This window comes from Oncorhynchus kisutch, linkage group LG11 (genome assembly GCF_002021735.2).
Source record: "Oncorhynchus kisutch isolate 150728-3 linkage group LG11, Okis_V2, whole genome shotgun sequence".
NCBI lineage: Eukaryota > Metazoa > Chordata > Actinopteri > Salmoniformes > Salmonidae > Oncorhynchus > Oncorhynchus kisutch.
Window position 1 is genome coordinate 36,164,535 of NC_034184.2, and position 23,008 is coordinate 36,187,542.

The 23,008-nt window shown below is 42.5% G+C and overlaps 1 protein-coding gene across 1 annotated transcript in view; it reads right to left on the reverse strand.

Annotated features, from left to right (window-relative positions):
- Window positions 1–1,619: 1,619 nt before the first annotated feature.
- The window catches only part of LOC109899725 (SH3 and PX domain-containing protein 2A-like), an 84,438-nt gene continuing 63,049 nt past the window's right edge, over window positions 1,620–23,008 (reverse strand). The window contains exons 8-14 of the mRNA XM_020495193.2: window positions 19,515–19,628; window positions 15,774–15,857; window positions 13,711–13,828; window positions 13,218–13,579; window positions 13,071–13,120; window positions 7,674–7,793; window positions 1,620–7,032 (exon numbers count right to left, since the gene is read on the reverse strand). Of these exons, the coding sequence (XP_020350782.1) occupies window positions 5,131–7,032; window positions 7,674–7,793; window positions 13,071–13,120; window positions 13,218–13,579; window positions 13,711–13,828; window positions 15,774–15,857; window positions 19,515–19,628 (2,750 nt within the window). The 3' untranslated portion in view covers window positions 1,620–5,130. The remainder of the gene's footprint in view (window positions 7,033–7,673; window positions 7,794–13,070; window positions 13,121–13,217; window positions 13,580–13,710; window positions 13,829–15,773; window positions 15,858–19,514; window positions 19,629–23,008) is intronic.

Consider the following 23,008-nt stretch of genomic DNA (forward strand, 5'->3'; position numbering starts at 1 on the left):
GTGAACCTTTGCCCCAGTCTGAGGTCCTGAGCACTCTGGAGCAGGTTTTCATCAAGGATCTCTCTGTACTTAGCGCCATTCATTTTTCCTTCGATCCGGACTAGTCTCCCAGTCCCTTCCGCATAAAAACATCCCCACATCATGATGCTGTCAACACCATGCTTCACAGTAGGGATGGTCCCAGGTTTCCTTCAGACATGACGCTTGGAATTCAGGCCAAAAGTTCAATCTTGGTTTCATCAGACCAGAGAATCTTGTTGACTTTTACTGAGGAGTGGCTTCCGTCTGGCCACTCTATCATAAAGGCCTGATTGGTGGAGGGTTGCAGAAATGGTTGTCCTTCTGGAAGGTTCTCCCATCTCCACAGAGGAACTTTGGAGCTCTGTCAGAGTGACCATCGGGTTCTTGGTCACCTCCCTGACTAAGGCCGTTCTCCCCCGATTGCTCAATTTGGCCGGGCAGCCAGCTCAAGGATGAGTCTTGGTGATTCCAAACTTCTTCATTTTAAGAAATGGAGCCCACTGTGTTCTTGGGGACATTCAATGCTGCATAAATGTTTAGGTACCCTGCCAAATAATGCCCAATCAATTGAATTTACCACAGGTGGACTCCAATCAAGTTGAAGAAACAACTCAAGGATGATCAATAAAAACAGGATGCACCTGAGCTCAATTTCAAGTCTCATAGCAAAGACTCTGAATACTTATTTAAATAAAGGTATTTCTGCATAAAATAAAAACATTGGCAGAAATTTCACACAGCCAGGACAAGTCTCTGAATGTCCGTGAGTGGCCCAGACAAGAGCCAGGACTTGAACCGGATCTCTTGAGAGACTTGAAGATAGCTGTGCAGCAACCATCCCCATCCGACCTGAAAGAGCTTGAGAGGATCTTCAGATAAGAATGGTAGAAACTCCCCAAATATAGGTGTACCAAGCGTGTAGCGTCATACCCAAGGAGACTCGAGGCTATAATCGCTGCCAAAGGTGCTTCAACAAAGTACTGAGTAAAAATTCGGAATACTTATGTAAATGTGATTTTAAAAAATGTATTTAATCCATTTTAGAATAAAGCTGTAAGGTAACAAAATATGTAAAAGGGAAGGGGTCTGAACTTTTTGATTGCACTGTATATCTTCAAAACTTGATTGCTGACATTTTGGGACTATATCAACAATGGACTAATGAAACAAATACCAAAATGCTGTCATGTTGGTGCTAGCAGGCAGGTTAGGTTGCGCTAAGTATCAACAGCCAATCCAGTAGGGTCAATACGAAACTATAGTGAGCTTCGGCTGGTCAACAGCAATGCAATATTATGGAGTAAGCAACAAAAATTCAGCTCAGAGAGTAATGCACAAGATCAGATTCTTGCAGAAAAATCCACTTAACTACTGAGAATCATAACAGCCTCATTACCTAAAATGAAGACAGCCACTCAATCTGTTGCATCTCTTTTCTTCACTGCTTTGAATAGTATGATGCATTAAGGTTTGAGGCACTTTAGTTTGCATTACCCCCAAGGTGTCTCATACCTTGAAACATACAAGATGAAGAAATTAAAATAATCATAATTCATTCTGTAAAAGAATGACATCTTTAAACAAAATGCACACTGAGGTAATGCAGAAGTGCATTTATTCACAATTAATTCATTATTATTGTTCACATGTAATCATAAAATGAACGTTCTCTCTGCTGAATAATATAAATAACATTTCTGTAATGTAGCAAGCTCTAAAACTAAAGTTAGATTCCATACTGTCCAGCAGACAATGACAAAGGACACTTTGTGGCAGAATAGGATCAAACTGGCAGAATAGGATCATTAATTGGGAACCATATTTCAGCAGTCTTGAACATCAGCCATAAGAGGGCCAGCTTCATTAAAATAAATTGAGAATTTTGTGCTTGGGCAAGAAAGTATGTAATGTGACCTATCCATTGATAAATCAGTTAAATTCCATTTTATGTAAAACAGGGTAAGATTAACTCAATGTAACTAGATGTTAGTTCAAAATAGGGAATTAATTACTTGAAATACTTTATTTAAAAAGTTATGTAGCTAGAATTATTATTCAAACATAAACATTTATACTACACAGCATTATTAAGAGTACACCTTTTTAAATACTGTATGTGCCTCCTTTTCAAAGGGGCAAGAGTATCAAGTCTTTCTCGATATGAGTATGAGTAGCACCAGGTGAGTCATTGTTTTATGCATATGTACTGCTGCCTGCAAGCCCCTTGTGGTATAAATAAAGGATTTTAAATGTAATTGTTTTGTTCCCTCTCAGATAAGATCACAATTTAAGTTATTGGAATTAGAATTGCTATTCAACACATCGCTGAGGTTTGGTTTTGAAAGCCAATGCAAAGCCTCAATTCCAATATTCAAGTCAAATATTCCTTGCTCTGGTAAATTAAATGGAATAATGGAAGTGCATAAGCAGCTCATCATTTATTTGTAATTTTTTTTACAACCTAGCAAACACCTTAAAAGGTAGTTAATTAAAATGTACTTACTAGAAGACGATTCTGAAGAGCGAAAAAAAATTGCTGATTTACCACTCCTTCAAATATACAGTAGGCTGACTTATTTTGTCACAAGACCAGAGCAGAAATACACTTCTAAGGTGGCGAATGATACATACTGTACGTATAAGACATTAGGTAGAGTGTCATCAAGAAAATCATGAAACATTGATAAAGAATTACATTAAAGCTACAGTCAGCAACTTGGGAAGCTGTTTAATGGTTATTTCAATTCTTCATATTTACCCATTGATTCTGGAAGAAAATTCTTATAAATGCCTTCAGCACAACTGTCTGTCTTTGTCATGAACCAAAATTGTCCTAGCCCTATCCCTCAGCTGTTTATTTTTGTTTTTCAAATCTCAGACTGTAGCTTTTAAGAGGTTTCAAATGACTTACATGCTGTAATGAACTGATAGAGCACATTCACAAAGCTCTACAGCAATATGCCATACACACATAGCCATATGAAACAATATTACATGAAATATACATTAAGCTTCATAACAAAGTGACTTAAAAACATGCACAAGACATTCTGCAGATGACATTAAACATATGAGAAGGTGTAGCAACAGACCTTTTAAATACAACATACAAAGCATTTCAAGATAAATGTTTACTTAAACAAAACATTTTAAACATGCAAAAAGCTTTAAAGGTCCAGTGCAGGCAAAAACTACATTTTCTGTGTTATATATACAATGCATTCAGAAAGTATTCAGACCCCTTGACTTTTTCAACATTTTGTTGCATTATAGCCTTATTCCCCCCAAAAAATCCTTGTCAATCTACAAATTATACCCCATAGTGACAAAGCAAAAAAAGGTTAAGATATTTTTGCAAATGTATTAAAAATAAAAAACTGAAATATTACATTTCCATAAGTATTCAGACCCTTTAGTCAGTACTTTGTTGAAAAACTTTTGGCAGGGATTACAGCCTTGAGTCTTCTTGGGTATGAAGCTACAAGCTTGGCACACCTGTATTTGGGGAGTTTGTTCAATTCTTCCCTGCAGATCCTCTTAAACTCTGTCAGGTTGGAAGGGGAGTGTTGCTGCACAGCTATTTTCAGGTCTCTCCAGAGATGTTCGATTTTGTTCAAGTCCGGGCTCTGGCTGGACCACTCAAGGACATTCAGAGACTTGTCCCGAAGCCACTCCTGCGTTGTCTTGGCTGTGTACTTAGGGTCGCGCTCTGGAGTAGGATTTTATCAAGGATCTCTCTGTACTTTGCTCTGTTCATCTTTCCCTCAATCCTGACTAGTCCCCCAGTCCCTGCCACTGAAAATCAACCTCACAGCATGCTGCTTCCACCCCCTTTCCTACAGACGTGATGCTTCGCTTGGCATTCAGGCCAAAGAGTTCAATCTTGGTTTCATCAGACCAGAGAATCTTGTTTCTCATGGTCTGAGAGACATTAAGGTGCATTTTGTCAAATTTCAAGCGGGCTGTCATCTGCATTTTACTGAGAAGTGGCTTCTGTCTGGCCACTCTACCATAAAGGCCTGATTGGTAGAGTGCTGCAGAGATGGTTGTCCTTCTGGAAGTTTCTCCAATCAAGGAACTCCAATCAAGTTGTAGAAACATCTCAAGGTTGATCAATGGAAACAGGATGCAGGTGAGCTTAATTTCGATTCTCATAGCATAGTGTCTGAATTCTTATGTAAATAAGGTTTTAAAAACCTGTTTTTAATTTGTCGTAATGGGGTATTGTGTGTAGATTGCTGAGGATTTCCTCCATTTTAGAATAAGGCTGTAACGTAACAAAATGTGGAAAAGGGGAAGGGGTCTGAATACTTTGCAAATGCACTGTATTTATATTTACACACTATGATGTTGGAATAATAATGTGATAATGTCCTTTTAGAGTAAAAGCTATTTGAGTAAATGAGTTAATAAACCAATTGCTATTTGCTATCAAGCTATTTTTGTTTATTTTTGACTATTTTAATTGAAAACAATCACAGTAAGCTACTTATTTTTACCCTGAAATGATTTGATATTGATATAAAAAGGGCTGCGTTGGACCTTTAAAGAAGAAATCATAAAAAAACATTATATGATCAAATATCATTAGAAGTGAATCATTTGTAGCCCATTGGAGATCATTAAGTAATGTTATCATATCACAAAATCTCACCATGATCAGCCAAAGCTGTCCAAAGCTCTTCCACTGGTGTCCAAATCCCATTATTCTTCCATTTTGGATTAAAAAGCACATTTAATCAAATCAACCACTTTGTTTAATTATTTTGTTAAATATTTGATTGACCTTTTGCTGATTTTAATGCCAAAGGTATTTGTCCCAACCCCCGGCTGTCTGTGAATAGATAAAATCCTGTCAAAAAAGTATACTTTGAAGTATTTTCTTTGTCACTTCAGATTATAATAATAAAATGTCAAGTAATTATATGCAGGATTGGTTGGCCACCCTCAGTTTAGAAAACACAAAGTATACCACTTCAATGATACTATAAATGGTCTCTTCTGATTTCCATCTTTACACTGTAAAAAAACAGTGTCTTTCCATTTCCATTTCCACTGTCAACAATGGTCTCTGACCTGATTGCACATGCACTGAATATTAGTGTGTCACTAGCTCTTCCTTTCCAGGTAATTTGAGGGGACCCAGCCTTTTCGAGGTCGACCTCCGTCCAGGATCTGGCAGTACCACCACCCATTAGGGTTCCTCTCCAGAACCTCCAGAGTCGTTCCTTCGGGGAACCCCATGGTCTCCTCATCACCATGGTAATCCGCTATGGAGACATACACCTCACGGAGGTTGTTCTGGATGAGGTGGGTTTTGGGTTTCACCGTGGAAATAGGTAGACCGTTCCTCTGAGTCCCCCGGCCCAGTGATTCGGAGCTTCCCGTGCCGGGTCTGTTCCGGTTTGCCATGTTAACATTCGGCACTGGGCACCGCGGGGTAGTACCAAAGGAAGCGTTGCGGCGCAAGGTGGGACTAGAGCGTGGGTGGTCAGTGGAATTGAGTGACTCACCCCTCCTAAGGGAGCCTACTGGGTTTGGCCCGTCGATGATTGGCTTGGAGATGAAGACCGACTGAGGCCTGACCACCTGCTGCTGTTTCAAAACATTCTTCTGAGAGCCATTGAACAGGACAAAGGGCTTGGAGGGGATGGGTGGTATGCTCCTCTTTAGGCTCTGGTTGATGTTGTTCAAGGCCTGGACTCTCTGCTCATTCTTCTCCAGGCTGTTGGACTTGCTCAGGCTGCCCAGTTTGGTAGGGGTGCCATCGGACTCTGACCCAGCTTTGTCGTCTAGCTGCCTGACAGGCTCCAGGTAGTAGGTTGGAGCCCAGCCCTCAGTGTCGCCCAAGCGGACGTACCACCAGCCGCTCTCCTGCTTCTCCAGCACCTCCACTTCCACCCCGGGAGGGAAGCTCATCTCTGAGTCCTGGCCCTTCTCATAGGCCTCTGTGGTGCGGTAGAGACTGCAGCCCTCGTCTGAGTCTCCCCGGCTGCCTTTAGAATAGATGGAGGAGATGTCGGAGGTGCTGTGGGAGGACACAGAGTCCTCAGAGGAGATGACAGAGGCTGTTTCAAAGTCTTCTCCTCTGGAGCCCTTCTTCAGCTGGCCTGTAGGCCTAAGTTGTCTCCGGAGGCTGCCGATGTCCATTTTCTCTGCACTGGAGGCCTTGGCCAGCTGGGGCTTTGGCCTGACCAATGGCTTAGGTTTGGTGGAGGACTTGGTGGAGCCCATCTTGTGCTCCTCTTTGTCCTTCTTGGGCCTGGACTGCTTGGAGAGATCTGGGTTGGACTCTGTAGAGGCAGGTTTGGAGCTGGATGCCCCGGCCTCTGCTTTGGTTTGAGACAGGGACTGGCTGCCGTTCAGCTGGATAGTCTTCCCTTTTCTCCTTGCCCCAAACATGGAGTGAGAGTTTTCAGCTTTGCTAGTCTCCAACGGGGCACTAATCTTCAGGAATTCTGAGTCGCCACTGGATTGTGTATAAGGCATCTCTCTGAAAGGCATGAAGCAGTCATTCTCATAGATGCACTCCTCTCCCTCAGGCTCCTCCTCTTCCTGCCCCACGTCCTCGGACGACTCGCCCAGCTTGAAGGATGCGCTATGGAGAGAAGAGGACGGAGATGGCTTGAAGGAAAGGTGAGAGCCCTTCTCTGAGGAGCTATCCTCGTTCTTCCCATCCGCTGAGGACTCATCTGTCCTGAGGAACTCAAACTCTGACTCCAGATCAAACCCAATGGCAGGAATATCATATTCTGGCTCCTCGTACACAGGCCTTCCGGGAGATGCAGGGGACTCTGGAGCCTCGGAACCAGGAATGCTGGTAGGGACAGTCTCCTCAGAGTCCTGCTTCTTGACGGGTGGGGCTGGGGGCGGGACTTTGGGCCGGCTCAGAGTGCTGGTTCTGCGGTTTAGGTTGGGCTTCTTTCGTTTGTCGATGTAGGAGCAGGGAGCCCAGCCCTCTTTCTCACCAATCTGGATATACCACCAGCCACCAGAGTTCTTCTCGATCACCTACAAAACAGAACAGAGAGAATTCATTGGTAAGAATAGGCATCATCAGGCCTCCCGGGTGGCGCAGTGGTTAAACGCCCTGTACTGCAGCGCCAGCTGTGCCATCATAGACTCTGGGTTCGCACCCAGGCTCTGTTGTAACCGGCCGCGCCCGGGAGGTCCGTGGGGCGACGCACAATTGGCCTAGCGTCGTCAGGGTTAGGGAGGGCTTGGCCGGTAGGGATGTCCTTGTCTCATCGCGTACCAGCGACTCCTGTGGCGGGCCGGGCGCAGTGCGCGCTAACCAAGGTTGCCAGGTGCACAGTATTTCCTCCGACACATTGGTGTGGCTGGCTTCCGGATTGGATGCGCGCTGTGTTAAGAAGCAGTGCGGCTTGGTTGGGTTGTGTATCGGAGGACGCATGACTTTCAACCTTCGTCTCTTCCGAGCCCGTACGGGAGTTGTAGCGATGAGACAAGATAGTAGCTACTAAAACAATTGGAAACCACGAAATTGGGGAGAAAAAGGGGTACATTTTTTAAAAATAATAAGCCACAGTATCTGCAGTATCTGTAAATTTCAAGAATTTAACTGAACAAGGTCAAAAACAATAACACATTGGACATGCATGCACTCCAAAGTATACATAAAAGAAGCTTACATCTGCTTTCTGCCCTCCATTAAAACTGATGCCATCTGAAATGACGGACTGGAACTCTGCAATGGTGTAGTACTCTGCTTCAACAGTAGGGGGCTCTGGTGGCGAGGGTAAATTGAATCCCTGAGTGGAAAATTTTTTACAGCATTATGTGAATTGCACAGCTGATACTGTTAAAAGGAAACAATAATAATTGGCCATAGAGTTCAACTTCCAATTTAAAATAACGATCCTGTTAGATGTCGATTTCCCCCTAAATAGACATACCCAAAAGTAATTATTTATCATGAGAAGGCCATAAAGAGTAACTGGTAATGCTGCAAGAAAGATTACAATCTCATCATTCTTGTAAATGTTTTTATAAATTGCCTAATGTACTCACTTTTTAGGACAAAAGCACAAGTACATAGTAAAAATATGATCAAAATATTAAAATATGAAATTGAGGATAGGCCATGAAATGACTCAATAGGAATAGGACTAGGTCAACAAAAGTTGAGGAATAGGCCTTGAAATGACTCAAATACTTTCTAAATGTACGTAGTGTTAAAAATCCTCTCCCCCTGAGTATAGAGTGGCTTACATTTACTGAAAGTCTGCTGCAGTGGGAAGGATGCTCTCCCCCTCTGCCTTGGAGGAGTGAAGTGTCTGTTTACAGGTCACACCTCTGACCTTTCATGGGACCCTTGACCCGGTCCACCTTGACCTTGAGCCAATAGGAACTTTAGGCCGGAACTGATGTAAGGGCGGTAGGTTGCCTACCGGTTAAAAGCATTGGGCCAGTAACCGAAAGGTCGCTGGTTCGAATTCCCGAGCCGACAAGGTGAAAAATATGTCAATGTGCCTTTGAGCAAGGCACTTAACCCTAATTGCTCCTGTAAATCGCTCTGGATAAGAGCTTCTGCTAAACACACCAAAAAAGTTTTAAAAAATGATAAGAATCAGGCCCATTCCCGGGGTCAAAAGTCAGTTTCATTTTTCCAGTGAAAGGAGTAGGCTACTCTACCACAACTGGACATTTCTATCGGCTCTTTTCTGCAAAGGATTCTAAACTCTGAACCTCCCTGGTGTGATGTGAATGCATCGATGATGAGTAAGTGATTCTCTTCACCCACCAGGTCATGTACATAATGTTGTTGAGGGTAATTCGCTTTTTACAATGGTTATTAAATGGCGAATACTTTGTACTTATACTTTAAATGTTATTATTGTTATTTAAATGGTAAAGTGTTTACATTGTTCTTCTGTGTGGTTTTTAGGTTATTAGAGAATTTCGGCAATAGCCGTGCAAGAGTATGTGGACACCCCTTCAAATAGTGGATTCACCTATTACAGCCACACCAGCAGCTGACACGTGTATAAAACTGAGCACACAGCCATACAATCTCTATAGACAAACATTGGCAGTAGAATGGCCTTACTGAAGAGCTCAGTGACTTTCAACGTGGCACCGTCATACTGTAGGATGCCACCTTTCCAACAAGTCAGTTCGTCAGATTTCTGCCCTGCTAGAGCTGCCCCGGTCAACTGGAAGTGCTGTTATTGTGAAGTGGAAACAACAGCTCAGCCGTGAAGTGGTAGGCCACACAAGCTCACAGAACGGGGCCGCCAGGTGCTAAAGCGTGTAGGGCATAAAAATAATCTGTCCTCAGTTGCAACACTCACTACCGAGTTCCAAACTGCCTCTGGAAGAAATGTCAGCACAATAACTGTACGTTGGGAGCTTCAAGAAATGGGTTTCCATGGCCGAGCAGCCGCACAGAAGCCTAAGATTAACATGCGCAATGCCAAGAGATGAGGCTGGAGTGGTATAAAGCTCGCCACAATTGTGGAAACACGTGCTCTGGAATGATGAATCAAGCTTCACCATCTGGCGGTCCGACAGACAAATCTGGGTTTGGCGGATGCCAGGAGAACACTGCCTGTCCGAATGCATAGTGCCAACTGTAAAGTTTGTTGGAGGAGGAATGATGGTCTGGGGCTGTTTTCATGGTTCCGGCTAGGCACCTTTGTTTCAGTGAAGGGAAATCTTAACGCTACAGCACGATATGCTAGATAATTCTGTGCTTCCAACTTTGTGGCAACAGTTTGGGGAAGGCCCTTTCCTGTTTCAGCATGACAATGCCCCCGTGCACAGAGCGAGGTTAATACAGAAATGGGTTGTGGAGATCGGTGTGGAAGAACTTGATTGGCCTGCGCAGAGCCCTGGCATCAACCGCATGAATTGGAAGACTGTAGCTCCATCAATGTCAGCATCATTTCCAATCCCCCGTATATTTCTTTGCAAATATATATAAACGTACACACATATACATACATAAATAATATTTTTTACATTAGTTATCTTGTTGTTATTAGTTGTTATTATTCCCAACCTTCAGCTTCATTCGACCCCTCCCATCTATCTTTTAACACCATCCATATTGGATTCATATTTGCCATTTATTTTTCAACTGTGCTGTGATGTTTCACAAAAGTTCTGAACCTTTCTATTCTCATAATTTTTTTACAGATTGTAAATAAAAAATATACACTTTTGCTAAAAGTATTATATTATTGATCGATTGACTATGACTTTTCAGATCACCCAGTAGTGCTATCTGCAGAGTTAGCTCCAGGTAAATGTTGCAATTCTTCAGCCATTCCTACATCTATGACCAAAAACAAGCTACATATGGACAGTAAAAAATTGTTGATTCTGTCTCTTCACAGCAAAATCTGCAGAGCTGGGAAGATTGTATCCCCCATATATATAACATTCTACTGGTTGCAATAATTTTGCATAATAATTCAAAATGAACAATTCTAAGATTTCAATCTGATGTCGTTTTGTGTACCAGTTCATAAACACGTACCATGGAATCCGTACGTTGAAAATCTCTTCGTAACTATTTTGCAATCTATATGGCACAACTGTCAATTTGTTGGTCCTTAAATGAAACTTCTATACTTTTTTATTTATCACAATTTTCTTTAACCAATTATGGTCTTTAATGCAGGGCCGACAGACAAGTTCCCTACTTTTTCCCCCTTCCCCTTTCCTAAGTTTGGGTAGAGGAGACATTTCCATACATTTAAGTTAGCCTTTAAAGTCTAATTCTTCAATATTTAATCATTTCTGCCCTCCGAATTCATATTCTTTACATAAATAGGCCCATTTAATTTGAACTGTTCGCTAGGTGTAGGCAAGACCATAAGCAAATAGGTAAACTGGGATATGACTAAAGAGTTAATCAGGGTGATTTTTCCACAAATAGACAGGCATTTTCCTTTCCATGGTAGCAAGATATTATCTATTTTTGCTAACTTTCTATTAAAATATATTGGAGGGAGATCATTTATTTATTTGGGGATATGTATACCGAGCATGTCTACTTTACCATTAGACCATTTAATTGGTAAACTACACGGTAATGTAAAATATGTATTTTTAGTTATCCAATACATCATTTAGTACTTGATCATAATTTGGTTGTAATCCAGAGAGGTTAGAAAAAGTATCTAAATCCTCTATGAGGCTGTGGAGGGATCCAAATTGTGGATTTGAAAGAAACCATGAATGATCAGCGTACAATGACACTAACCCCTTGATATTATTGTTGGATCTGATTTTAATAGCTAACCTTTGGAGGGCCATAATAAATACATATGCCGATAGTGGACAACCTTGTTTTACTCCTCAACAGTTTAAAACGTTCAGAAGTAGCCATTATTGTCACGACTTCTGCCGAAGTCGGTTCCTCTCCTTGTTCGGGCGGTGTTCGGCGGTCGACGTAACCGGTCTTCTAGCCATCGTCGATCCATTTTTCCATTTGTTTTGGCTTGTTTTCACACTCACCTGGTTTCAATTCCCTAATTACATGTTGTATATGTTCCCTCTGTTTCTCCCATGTCCTTGTTGGGAATTGTTTATTGTAAGTATGTGTGCATTGTGTGACTGGTGCGATACGGGTTTGGTGCCCATGTGTTTGTTGTTTTTTGTATGCTGGTAGTTATGTTTATTAAGTTCTGCTCTCCTGTGTTTGACTTCCCTTCCACCAGTTACACACCACTTACAATTATTTACTGTTTTACACCGTGTGTTATTATACATGATTTTAACCCATTATATAAGAGATTCTCCAAAATTGAAATGTTCCAGGCATTTATATATAAACTGCAGTCGTACTTTCTCTAAAGCCTTTTCAAAGTCAGCTATGAATAGCAGGCCTGGTTTCCCAGATTTTTCAAAGTGTTCTATTGTTTCCAGTACTTGTCTTATATTATCTCCAATTTATCGTCCATGTAAAAAACCTGTCTGATTAGAATTCATATCCGACAATACCTTTTTAATTCTATGCACTATACATTTTGCTAGAATTTTGGCATCACAACACTGAAGTGTAAGAGTGTCAGACCTTCTTGTTGAGTGTCCAATAATCTAGCATTTACATAGTAGTGGTTAAAACATGCTAATAACTCCTGCACTTGTTTGTTTAGTTGAGGTCATGTGCAAATTCCCTTAGAATGGGCCCCTATGGCCTAAAATGGCGGTTGTCTAACAGCCTGGCTGTTATTTTACTGTTACTGCTGCTATTGTTGATGGGGTTTATAGCCATTATCATTGCACTCTATGAACAATTTATATCATGTTTACTGCTATTTATAAGTTATTATTGCTGGTTTATAGTTATTACCTTTGCACTTCATAAGACAATTATACACTGTTTACCACTGTTAGCTAATTGCTAAGACTAATGATGCGCTATCATTACTTAATGCTAATTGCTTGATTAGTACTGCTAGTCATTTGCCATTACTGCTAAGCTATGCTATTCTGTTACTATTACCTGCTCCCTCATGCTAATTGATTTATGCTATTTCACGTTAGGCTATGCTGCTACATCCTAAACCCTTGCTGCTAGTTGTTATTGTCATTATGTTACTGTATAATATGCCATATTTCTGCTTATGTCATTATTATTCATCATCTGCTATTACACCTAGCCATAATCCTTTTAACACATATTTCCAGTTTCTTTGCATTTCTCAGTATACCATTCATTCAACTACACCATAAAGCTGTGTGTGTCTGAGGCAATAAAAGGGTTGAACTTGAGTCCATGTCCTGATTGTCACTGTGCCTCTAAACGGGTACCCAGAGTGATTGTCCCTTATCTAAACCGGCACCTTCATTTTCGGAGTCCATCACCAGTTGGTGGCGCTGTTTTTCATATAGTAACAATCAAATTATAAATGACTAACTACAAGATTCCACCTTCCTCATAACTGTAAAATAGATATGATCATATTTAGTGAGAGTACAACATTGGCAGAATTTTCTGTACAGGAAAATTATGATCGCCCCCTAATTAGGGGACTTTACATCTATAGAGGATTTATGATTTGTTTCATACTGACCAGAGTTGCATCTCTGCGAGGAGGTGGCTTTTGTCTGAGGATTGGGGAGCCTAGAGAGAACAACATTTGATAGATATAACATTTTGTGAGTGTATTAGTTTAACAAACCGTTATAACTTTCAATTCAGTCTCTGAATGACAACTCACCGATCTCTATTCTGTGAGGAGCGATGCGGGCTATGACAGGAGAGGCTGGTTCTACTTTGCCCTTAACATCCACCAGTGCGGCACCAGGGCTGAAGTCCGAGCTAGAGCACGGTATGGGCAGGCTGATCTGCCTCTTGACCAGGGAGGGGGTGGTTAGGGGGTTGTCCTCTGGCTGGCCGTCTGTCTGCACGTCCTTCTCACTCAGGGCCTTCTTGTTCAGCAGGTTGCTGATCTCCATGATGTTGCTGATTATCTCCACCGGGCCAGTCAAAGGGGTCTTCTTATTACTACTACGGGGAGAGAAGTCCTCCATCACCTTCTTCAGGTAGGAGGCCGGGGCCCAGCCCTCCTTATCCTGGTACCTGGGGAGAGGAAGAGAGAATTGAAGGAAAGGGGAGAGAGGGGTGGTCATGAGTGAGAATAACCATAATTGAGAGACAGTATAAACAGGCAACAGTTTATATTGTGGTTGGAGCACAAATCATGGCCTTACCTGATGAACCACCAACCCTCCAGGTTCTTCTGGATGACCTCCACGATGACTCCTTTCTCAAAGGCGATCTCATCCTTTCCCTCGCTGGTGTATGGCTGCACCGTCATATACTTCTCCTCTGTCGGGCCACAGAGAGGACGTGGGAACACAGAGACTCACGTCAGTTTCAAATGTCCTATACTGCTTCAAAAACAAAACATTACTCAAACAAATGAAAAATATGTCAACGTTTTATAGGAGGAACTGTAACGATTGTAGAAACACCTCTGCGTGAGTGAAAGTAAATAAAGACATACTGCATATAGGCTTGAAGTATAGAATTCTGTGGACTTGATGACATTTCTGTGTGTAGTTCTGATGTGATTGATTCTGTCAGATCCACAATGATATCCAGCATTTTACCATCAAAGGCTTTAAATAATCGGGGAAACTCTAATTAACAATATGATGTCCCTCACTTCATACTGTAAATGTCTTCCTGCAGCAACTGATAATTACATTGCCTTTATGTCATGATTGCTAATTACTAAGTGTAAATATGGGACAAAATAAACTCAAACACTGATCTCTTGAAATGGTGAAAACAGTTCTAATGACAGAGTGGACTAATGGTGTGGTAGCGGTCAGCCTCTGTAAACTTAGCAGATGATAGAGAACACAGATGCCATGTTGATTTGTAATTTCCCAAAAGGCCAGAGTACTTCCTGTCATTAAAGACCAGAGGTCTCATCTCATCACACCGTAAAACACAGACAGGCGGAGGGAACACAGCCCAATGGTGTAGAGAGGAGATGTCCTATTTGCATGCTAAGACTGGAATGACTGGATTCCTATCTGATATCTAATAACTCTCTCCTTTCCTCAACACCTGTTGAGTCTCAATCAGGGATTTATAAGGACTGAACAAGGATACAGTAAAAATATATTTTACTTGCAAAGAAAAAGGACGATGTACGGCCTTGTAAATAAAACCGAAAAGGCCACTTCCTGAATGCTTTATTTTCCCCTGCACTGACTTATGGGACTTCCAGTCTCTCTGTTTAAGGCTTGGTAGGGCACTCCCTACAGGGGCCTACAGTCGGGGGAACCTCTGAATAAGATGTTATGTTAACCACAACATGCATCGCCTGCATAACTTTTATAAACAATTTTCCTGCAGTCAGCGCTATTTCTGCTTTTTTCCCCCACAGGCAAGATTTAGTTCCTGCAGTTGAAAAAGTTATTTTTACTCCAGAGGCTGCTCGTTTTTTTTGCGCGCTGTGGACACTGTTGCCAAACACAAACCTTGGGCTGGACTCAAATAGCCTATCCTCACTCTGCTGTCAGCAATCCAACCCGCATCCCTTGTCAAAAAAACCTGTCTCGAGGCAAGTGTAATGTGTGCAAGCACAAACACTTTCACTCTTACTCCAACAGATGAATACAATTCTCCATTAGCCTGATCCGTCGGTAGACCTGCTTGCTCTAAACACCTCTAGTTGATAAACGTCTGGCTTTTTAGCTCTTTTGAAAAGTACATAGAGTATGTGTACATGTTTAATTTGGCTCGTAACAAAGCCAACTAAAGTGGCAAAATATTGAATGCGGCCTACCAACTTTTAGATTGTTGTGATTCTATAGCTGTAATTCAGAAAAGATTGGAGTTGCACATAGCCGTTAATTAAAATAAACCGCTTACATGACACAATCTCTTCCAACACTACCGCATTCAAGTGCAGAAACTGAGTAACAACAAGATGGTCAATGTTTTCCGTTGTTTATCTTCAAGCAAAAGGTCAAACCTGTAACTGCTGAAAACCACCATTGTGGATGTAAAAACCAATTTAGCATTGTAATGACATGTCTGGACTGTTAATTACCTGGTTTAGAACGATGCTAGTGGTTATTGGGTGTGGATCATGAAGGTGTAGAAGACAGTATACGACACAAACTAAGACATTAGGCATCAGGTATGAAAGATAAGACAGGACAAGGTACAATGGGTTCAGGAAAATGGGACATCAGAGAATAGAAGGATGAGCAGTGAAGGAGGAGGAGGAGTTTGGCGCCCTGTCTCTGATCACCTCGGCTCTGCTGCCTGCTGACCATTCCCCCGAGGGTCCATCTCCGGTCCAGCCTCTTCAGATGGGCCTTACGGTGCTTCGTGACTGACCCACGCACATGGTGACGAGACACATACACACACACAAATTGGCAGATAAACAGAAAAGACACACTGTACAAACAACATGGAATCAACTAAAGGACCGACTTGAGTTACTTACATGGCGAACATGGAAACAACAACACCACATTACATTAGAAGGACTGGTGGATGAAGCGGGTGAATGCACGTTATACAGGAAATGTAAACTATGGACAGATTCTCTGTGGCTTGTAATTAGTATGGTTATTAGCATGGTTTTCCCATCCCATCCTGTCCTGCACGAGCATCTGGGGCACACATTGCTGCTTGGGAATGCCATCCAATTAATAGACCAGCTGAATTCCTTTGGCAGCAGCCAGGTCTATAATTTTTGATTGTTTTTGTTAGTTAAATGCAGGAGATGGGAATGATCTTTTGTCACATGCCAACACTATAAACGGCAGGGCTTATAAAAATATCTAATTCAAAAAAAGCTTCCCATCACTAAAACCAGAGCACTAATCTCGAAGATGAACAGGCAGTTCAGATTTCAGGGCAAATGTACATTTATTGAAAAAAAGGAAATAAAAGAAGTCCCTGTTCAAAAATATACAACAACTGACCCACATACTCCTCCAGAACACTAATGTCAAAAAATCATAACCATTATGATAACCATTATATTGAAAATGATGACCATTATATTGGATGAGTCAATCTAAGGCCTATTATAGGTATTACAGAACTCATGAAAATAAAAACAAATGATGAAATATGACCACCCTAAGTAGGAACATGTCCAAGTGTTATTCATTAATGTGACAGTCTTCCCAATGAGGGACAGATTCACCATTAGACTGTCATAGCCTCCAAACTTCAACATCTTCAGCTAAAGCCATATTCAACACAGCAAAAAAAAGAAACGTCCCTTTTTCAGGACCCTGTCTTTCAAAGATAATTCGTAAAAATCCAAATAACTTCACAGATCTTCATTATAAAGGGTTTAAACACTGTTTCCCATGCTTGTTCAATGAACCATAAACAATTTATGAACATGCACCTGTGGAACAGTCTTTCAGACACTAACAGCTTACAAAAAGTAGGCAATTAAGGTCACAGTTCTGAAAATTTAGGACACTAAAGAGTCCTTTCTACTGACTCTGAAAAACACCAAAAGAAAGATGTCCAGGGTCCCTGTTCATCTGCGTGAACGTGCCTCAGGCATGCTGCAAAGAGGCATGAGGACTGCAGATGTGGCCAGGGCAATAAATTGCAATGTCCCTACTGTAAGAAACCTAAGACCGAGCTACAGAGAGACAGGACGGACAGCTGATTGTCCTCGCAGTGGCAGACCACGTGTAACAACATCTGCGCAGGATCAGTACATCCGAACATCACACCTGCGGGAAGGGTACAGGATGCCAACAACAATTGTCCGAGTTACACCAGGAACGCACAATCCCTCCATCAGTGCTCAGACTGTCCGCAATAGGCTGATAGAGGCTGGACTGAGGGCTTGTAGGCCTGTTGTAAGGCAGGTCCTCACCAGACGTCACTGGCAACAACGTCGCCTATGGGCACAAACCCACCGTCGCTGGAACAGACAGGACTGGCAAAAAGTGCTCTTCACTGACGAGTCGCGGTTTTGCCTCACCAGGGGTGATGGTCGGATTCGTGTTTATCGTCGAAGGAATGAGCGTTACACCGAGGCCTGAACTCTCAGAAATGTTCGGGAACTTGCAGGTGCCTTGGTGGAAGAGTGGGGTACCATCTCACAGCAAGAACTGACAAATCTGGTGCAGTCCATGAGGAGGAGATGCACTGCAGTACTTAATGCAGCTGGTGGCCACACCAGATACTGACTGTTACTTTTTATTTTGATCCCCCCTTTCTCCAGGGACTCATTATTCCATTTCTGTTCGTCACATGTCTGTGAAACTTTTTCAGTTTATGTCTCAGTTGTTGAATCTTGTTATGTTCATACAAATATTTACACATGTTAAGTTGCTGAAAACAAACACAGTTGACAGTGAGAGGACATTCTTTTTGCTGAATTTTTGTGTTCTAGTTCCTGTTTGCGTCTGCTATCTGCATTGAGTAGATAGCTAGAGTACTATAGTGTGTGTCTCTCTCGATCTGTGTGTCTCTGTGTGTGTCTCTGTGTGTGTGTGTGTGTGTGTGTGTGTGTGTGTGTGTGTGTGTGTGTGTGTGTGTGTGTGTGTGTGTGTGTGTGTGTGTGTGTGTGTGTGTGTGTGTGTGTGTGTGTGTGTGGTGGGGGGGGCACTTGTGGGGTTTGTGTAAATGTGAAAATCAGGAAAGCTGTCACACTAACAGACATCTTAATTACTCTCCAAAAATGTTTTATACAGAATGGATATGCATTCTGTATGCAGGCCTAGGGAGGATGAAGCCTGTTGTGATTACTGTGTAACTATTGGACTATAGAGGTTAATTCAATGCAGCATGTGCTCTCTCCTCTCTCCTTCAGTCAGAAGATCTACAGTGCCAGGAGTAATGTGGGTCACAGTGTTTTGGAGTCGACACTCAGTACTATAATGCTGTTTTAACCAGAGTGCTAGAAAATGTTAATGTTTGTTTGGAACTAAATTATTTCAATCCTTAAAGTGTATTCTCTCCAAACTACATGAAATGCATTAGGGAGGTACTGCAGGCATGTAATTATTTCTACTGTAAAAATAATGACCAATACAGTCGTGACCTTTTCCACAATATTAGCACTCTGGGTGTGAGCGACAGGAGAGTGAAAATGTTAAGGCACTAACGGTAAAGCAACTCTCGATATTGGGAATGGCTAGATTATGACATAGCTTGGACTGCCACACAACGACATTATAGTCTAACCCATGCTGTGTGTTTTGGGAAAGGGTGCTCTAATGACTGTATGAGTGGATCCCAATTTTATATCAGCCTGATCGTTTGGCAAACAACCCTCTTGCTTAGGTGTGTTTCTTGTCAGATTTGTAGGTTTTAATGCAGAATATAGCAGCATTCAACCATTGCACAGACAGAGCAACATTCATCAATATCTTCTAGTTTTGTTTCATAATCAGTCTGTATAAACTGACATGATTTATCTCAGGGCCCGGAATAATTATCTTCAGATATGACTTGGCTAGTGACTGACTCACATAAACAAACTCCTCACAGCTCAATCCCTACAGTGAACCAAACATGCACCTCTTTCATTCGATTACCATCCTAAACTCCAAGGAGGTAACCTTGTTTTAGTATTGCCTTGAATTTCTACACTGATACTGTAGAGTACAGTACGTCACTCAGTGCACCTCAACCCGGAGTTGTGGCTTAGGCCCTGACACTCCTTCTCCAGGGTATTTATTCAGGGCTGACTCTGGAGCTTGTTCAGGGGTGTTTATAGTGGCAGCAGCACAAAGAAGGTTGTTCACACTGGGGGAAAGTCGGACGTTAACGTCAGTCGTTGGTGGGTCGGGGGTGTGAGTCAGACTACTGTACCCATCTAGAGATGGGGTAGTGGGGGTACAGCGGTCTTGGAGGTTGTGGGATATTGCACATCCACAAATTTCACCCAGTTGCTGGAAGTGACAAAAGCTAATGTGGTCTGTTTTGTGGTGCAGCTTGTATACTGTATTCTGGATGTTGAGGTTTTCTTCCTGTATTCACAGCGGTGTGGAGCTCTTACCTTCCCTGGACTTGGAGGCGCCCAGCTCCAGGTCATCTCGTGTGTTGCTGTGGGTATTCAGATATGTGGCAGGGACCCAGCCCTGCTCCTCTGCTGTACTGACAAACCACCAGCCTGGGGGCACAGAGAGAGGGATGTCAATTGAGATTTTGTGGGGTGCTTGTCGACTAGGACAGCATCTTTCAGTATGGTTTATAATCTTATAAATGACTTTAGAGAAGTGTTCCTCCTCCATTTCAGGAATAATGTTTGTTCTAGTTAATAGACCCTGATTCAAAAATGTTCCTTGGATGACTTGGGTGGTTGAAAGACTAATGGATATGGAGAAAACATGAACTATTCTCTATCACCGACAGGTTCTCTAATCAAAATCAAATAAAACCTCATGTTATTAGTCACATGCTTTGTAAACAAAAGGTGTAGACTAACAGTGAAATGCTTACTAATGGGCCCTTCGCAACAATGCAGAGAGAAAATATAAATAATAGAACAATTATAACATGTGGATATAATAATAATAACGCAAAGGTTATAAATATGTCATGTGTGGAGCTTTTCATAAAGAAAACAGTATAGGCCTAATATAGAGTAGTTAACTTAATAAACATGTATACAAATAAAAAGGCAATTTCCCCCCTCGCCTTTCCGTCGGCTCACTCTCGCTTCAGTTACTACTTAAATCAGATGCACGAGTAGACGTACATAATTACACATGTCTATATCCATGAATTCATCAGACTCTAGGTAAGTAAGTAGGCATAGGTAAGGTGGTTGTTATCAGCTTTGTACAAGCAACTGTCTCGTGAGCGCTGAGCCAAAGGAAGCAGTTGCTAGGATATTCACACACAGAGCGGCTGTATCGCATTAGTGGAAACCACGACTGTTCTCAAGGCATAACTGCCGGTTTTTACTTGCATAAGTGACTTTTCACAGCAGGTTAGGATAATTAGGTTAAGGTAAGGAAAAGGGTTAGGGGTTAGCTAAAATAGTCCCTGATGCGACTCGAACATCTAGCTACAACCTAGCTTGCCCTGCGAACAGTCTTGGTTTCCACTAATCCGATGGTGCCACAGAGCGGGGACAGACAGACGAGCAGCTAACAGAGGAAGTTATTTATGATTTCTGCGCTTAAAAGTTAGAACGGGAAGGGAGTGATTTTATCGGGATGGGACAGGAGATTTACAGGGTTATATAAATGTTGCGGGATTGGGACAGCACAGGAAACAAATTGACAGGACAAGAGGGGACAGGAATGACTTTTCACTCCTGTGTCAATCTCTAGTATAAACTACCCTCTATTGCGCCTTACGGTCGTCTGCCAAGCAGTTGCCATACCAAGAGGTGATGCAACCAGTCAACATTCTCTCAATGGTGCAGCTGTAGAACCTTTTGAGGATCTGAGGACCCAAACCTTTTCAGCCTCGTGAGAGGGAAGAGGCATTGTGGTGCATTCTTCACAACTGTGTTGGTGTGTGAGGACCATGAACATTTCTTAGTGATGTGGACACAGAGGAACTTGAAGCTCTCAAACCGCTCCACTACAGACCATTAATGTGGACGGGGGAATATTCGGCCCTCCATCTCTTGAAGTCCACAATCAGCTCCTTTGTCTTGCTGACGTTCAGGGAGACGTTGTTGTCCTGGCACCACACTGCCAGCACACTGCCAGGACCACACTGACTTCCTCCCTATAGACTGTCTCATCGTCTGTGATCAGGCTAACCACTGTGGTGTCATCAGCAAACTTAATGATGGTGTGTGAGTCAAGCGAGGCCACACAGACGTAGGTGAACAGGGAGTGCAGGAGGAGACTAAGCATGCCCCTGAGGAGCCGCCGGGTTGAGGGTCAGAGTGGTGGGTGTGTTGTTGCCTACCCTCACCACCTGGGGGCAGTCAGTCAGAAAGTCTAGGATCCAGTTGAAATGGGAGGTGTTCAGTCCCAGGGTCCTGAGCTTAGTGAGCTTGGAGGCCAATGGTGTTGAATGCTGAGCTGTCTGTCCCCGCTGGTGCTGAACAGCGTTCCTCTTGTACAGGTGGAAGAGGGCAGTGTGAAATGTAATAGAGATTGTGTCACATGTGGATCTGTTGGGGCAGAATGTGAATTGGATTGGGTCCAGGGTGTCTGGAATGATTTTGTTGATGTGAGCCATGACCAGCTTTTGAAAGCATTTCATGGCTCCAGATGTGAGTGCTACGGCGCGATAGTCATTTAGACAGGTTAACTTGGCATTCTTGGGCACAGGGACTATAGTGGTCTGCTTCAAACATGTAGGTATTACAGATTTGGTCAGGGACAGGTTGAAAATGTCAGTGAAGACACTTGCCAACTTGAGTACGCATCCTGGTAAACCATCTGGCCCTGCGGCCTTGTGAATGTTAACCTGTTTAAAGGTCTTGGTTCAGTGTTGCTTGCCTCGAAGCAAGCGTAGAAGGAATTTAGCTCATCTGGCAGGCTCGCGTCACTGGGCAGCTTGCGGATGGGTTTCCCTTTGTAACCTGTGATCGTGTGCAAGCCCTGCCACATCCGACAAGCATCAGAGCCGGTGTAGTAGGATTCAATCCTGTATTGAGGTTTTGATTGTTTGATGGCTCGTCAGAGATCGTAGCGAGATTTCTTTTAAGCATCCGGATTAGTGTCACGCTCCTTGAAAGCTGCAGCTCTAGCCTTTAGCTCAGTGCGAATGTTGCTTATAATCCATAGCTTCTGGTTGGGATATGTATGTATGGTCACTGTGGGGAGATCATCGATGCACTTATTAATAAAGAAGGTGACTGATGTTCTAAACTTCTAAATGTCATCTGATAAATCCCAGAACATATTCCAATCTGTGCTAGCGAAACAGTCCTGCAGCTTCATCAGACCCCTTCCGTATTGAACACTGGTACTTTCTGATTAAGTATTTTCTTGTAAGCAGGAATCAGGAGGATAGAATTATGGTCAGATTTGTCAAATGGAGGGCGAGGGATAGCTTTGTATGCGTTTCTGTGTGTGGAGTTAAGGTGACCTAGAGTTTTTTCACCTCTCTTTCCACAGGTGACATACTGATAAAAAATGAGGTAAGACGGATTTCAGTTTCCCTGCATTGAAAACACTGTCCACTAGAAGCACTGCCTCTGGAAGTGCATTTCCTTGTTTGCTTTTGGCCCTATACAGCTTTAGAGTGCAGCCTTAGTGCCAACATCGGTTTGTGGTGGTAAATAGACAGCTACAAAATATAGATCAAAACTCTCTTGGTAAATAGTATGGTCTGCAGCTTATCATGAGGTATTCTAACTCAGATGAGCAAAACCTTGAGACTTTCTTAACATTAAAGATTGCACACTAGATGTTGTTAACAAAGAGACACACACCTCCCCCTTAACCTTAACCGAAACTGCCGTTTGGTCTTGACAATACAATATAAATGTATATTAACCATGTTCAGCCGCGACTCCAAGAAACATAGAATATTACAATTCTTCAGATCCCGTTGATAGGATAGTCTCGAACAGTG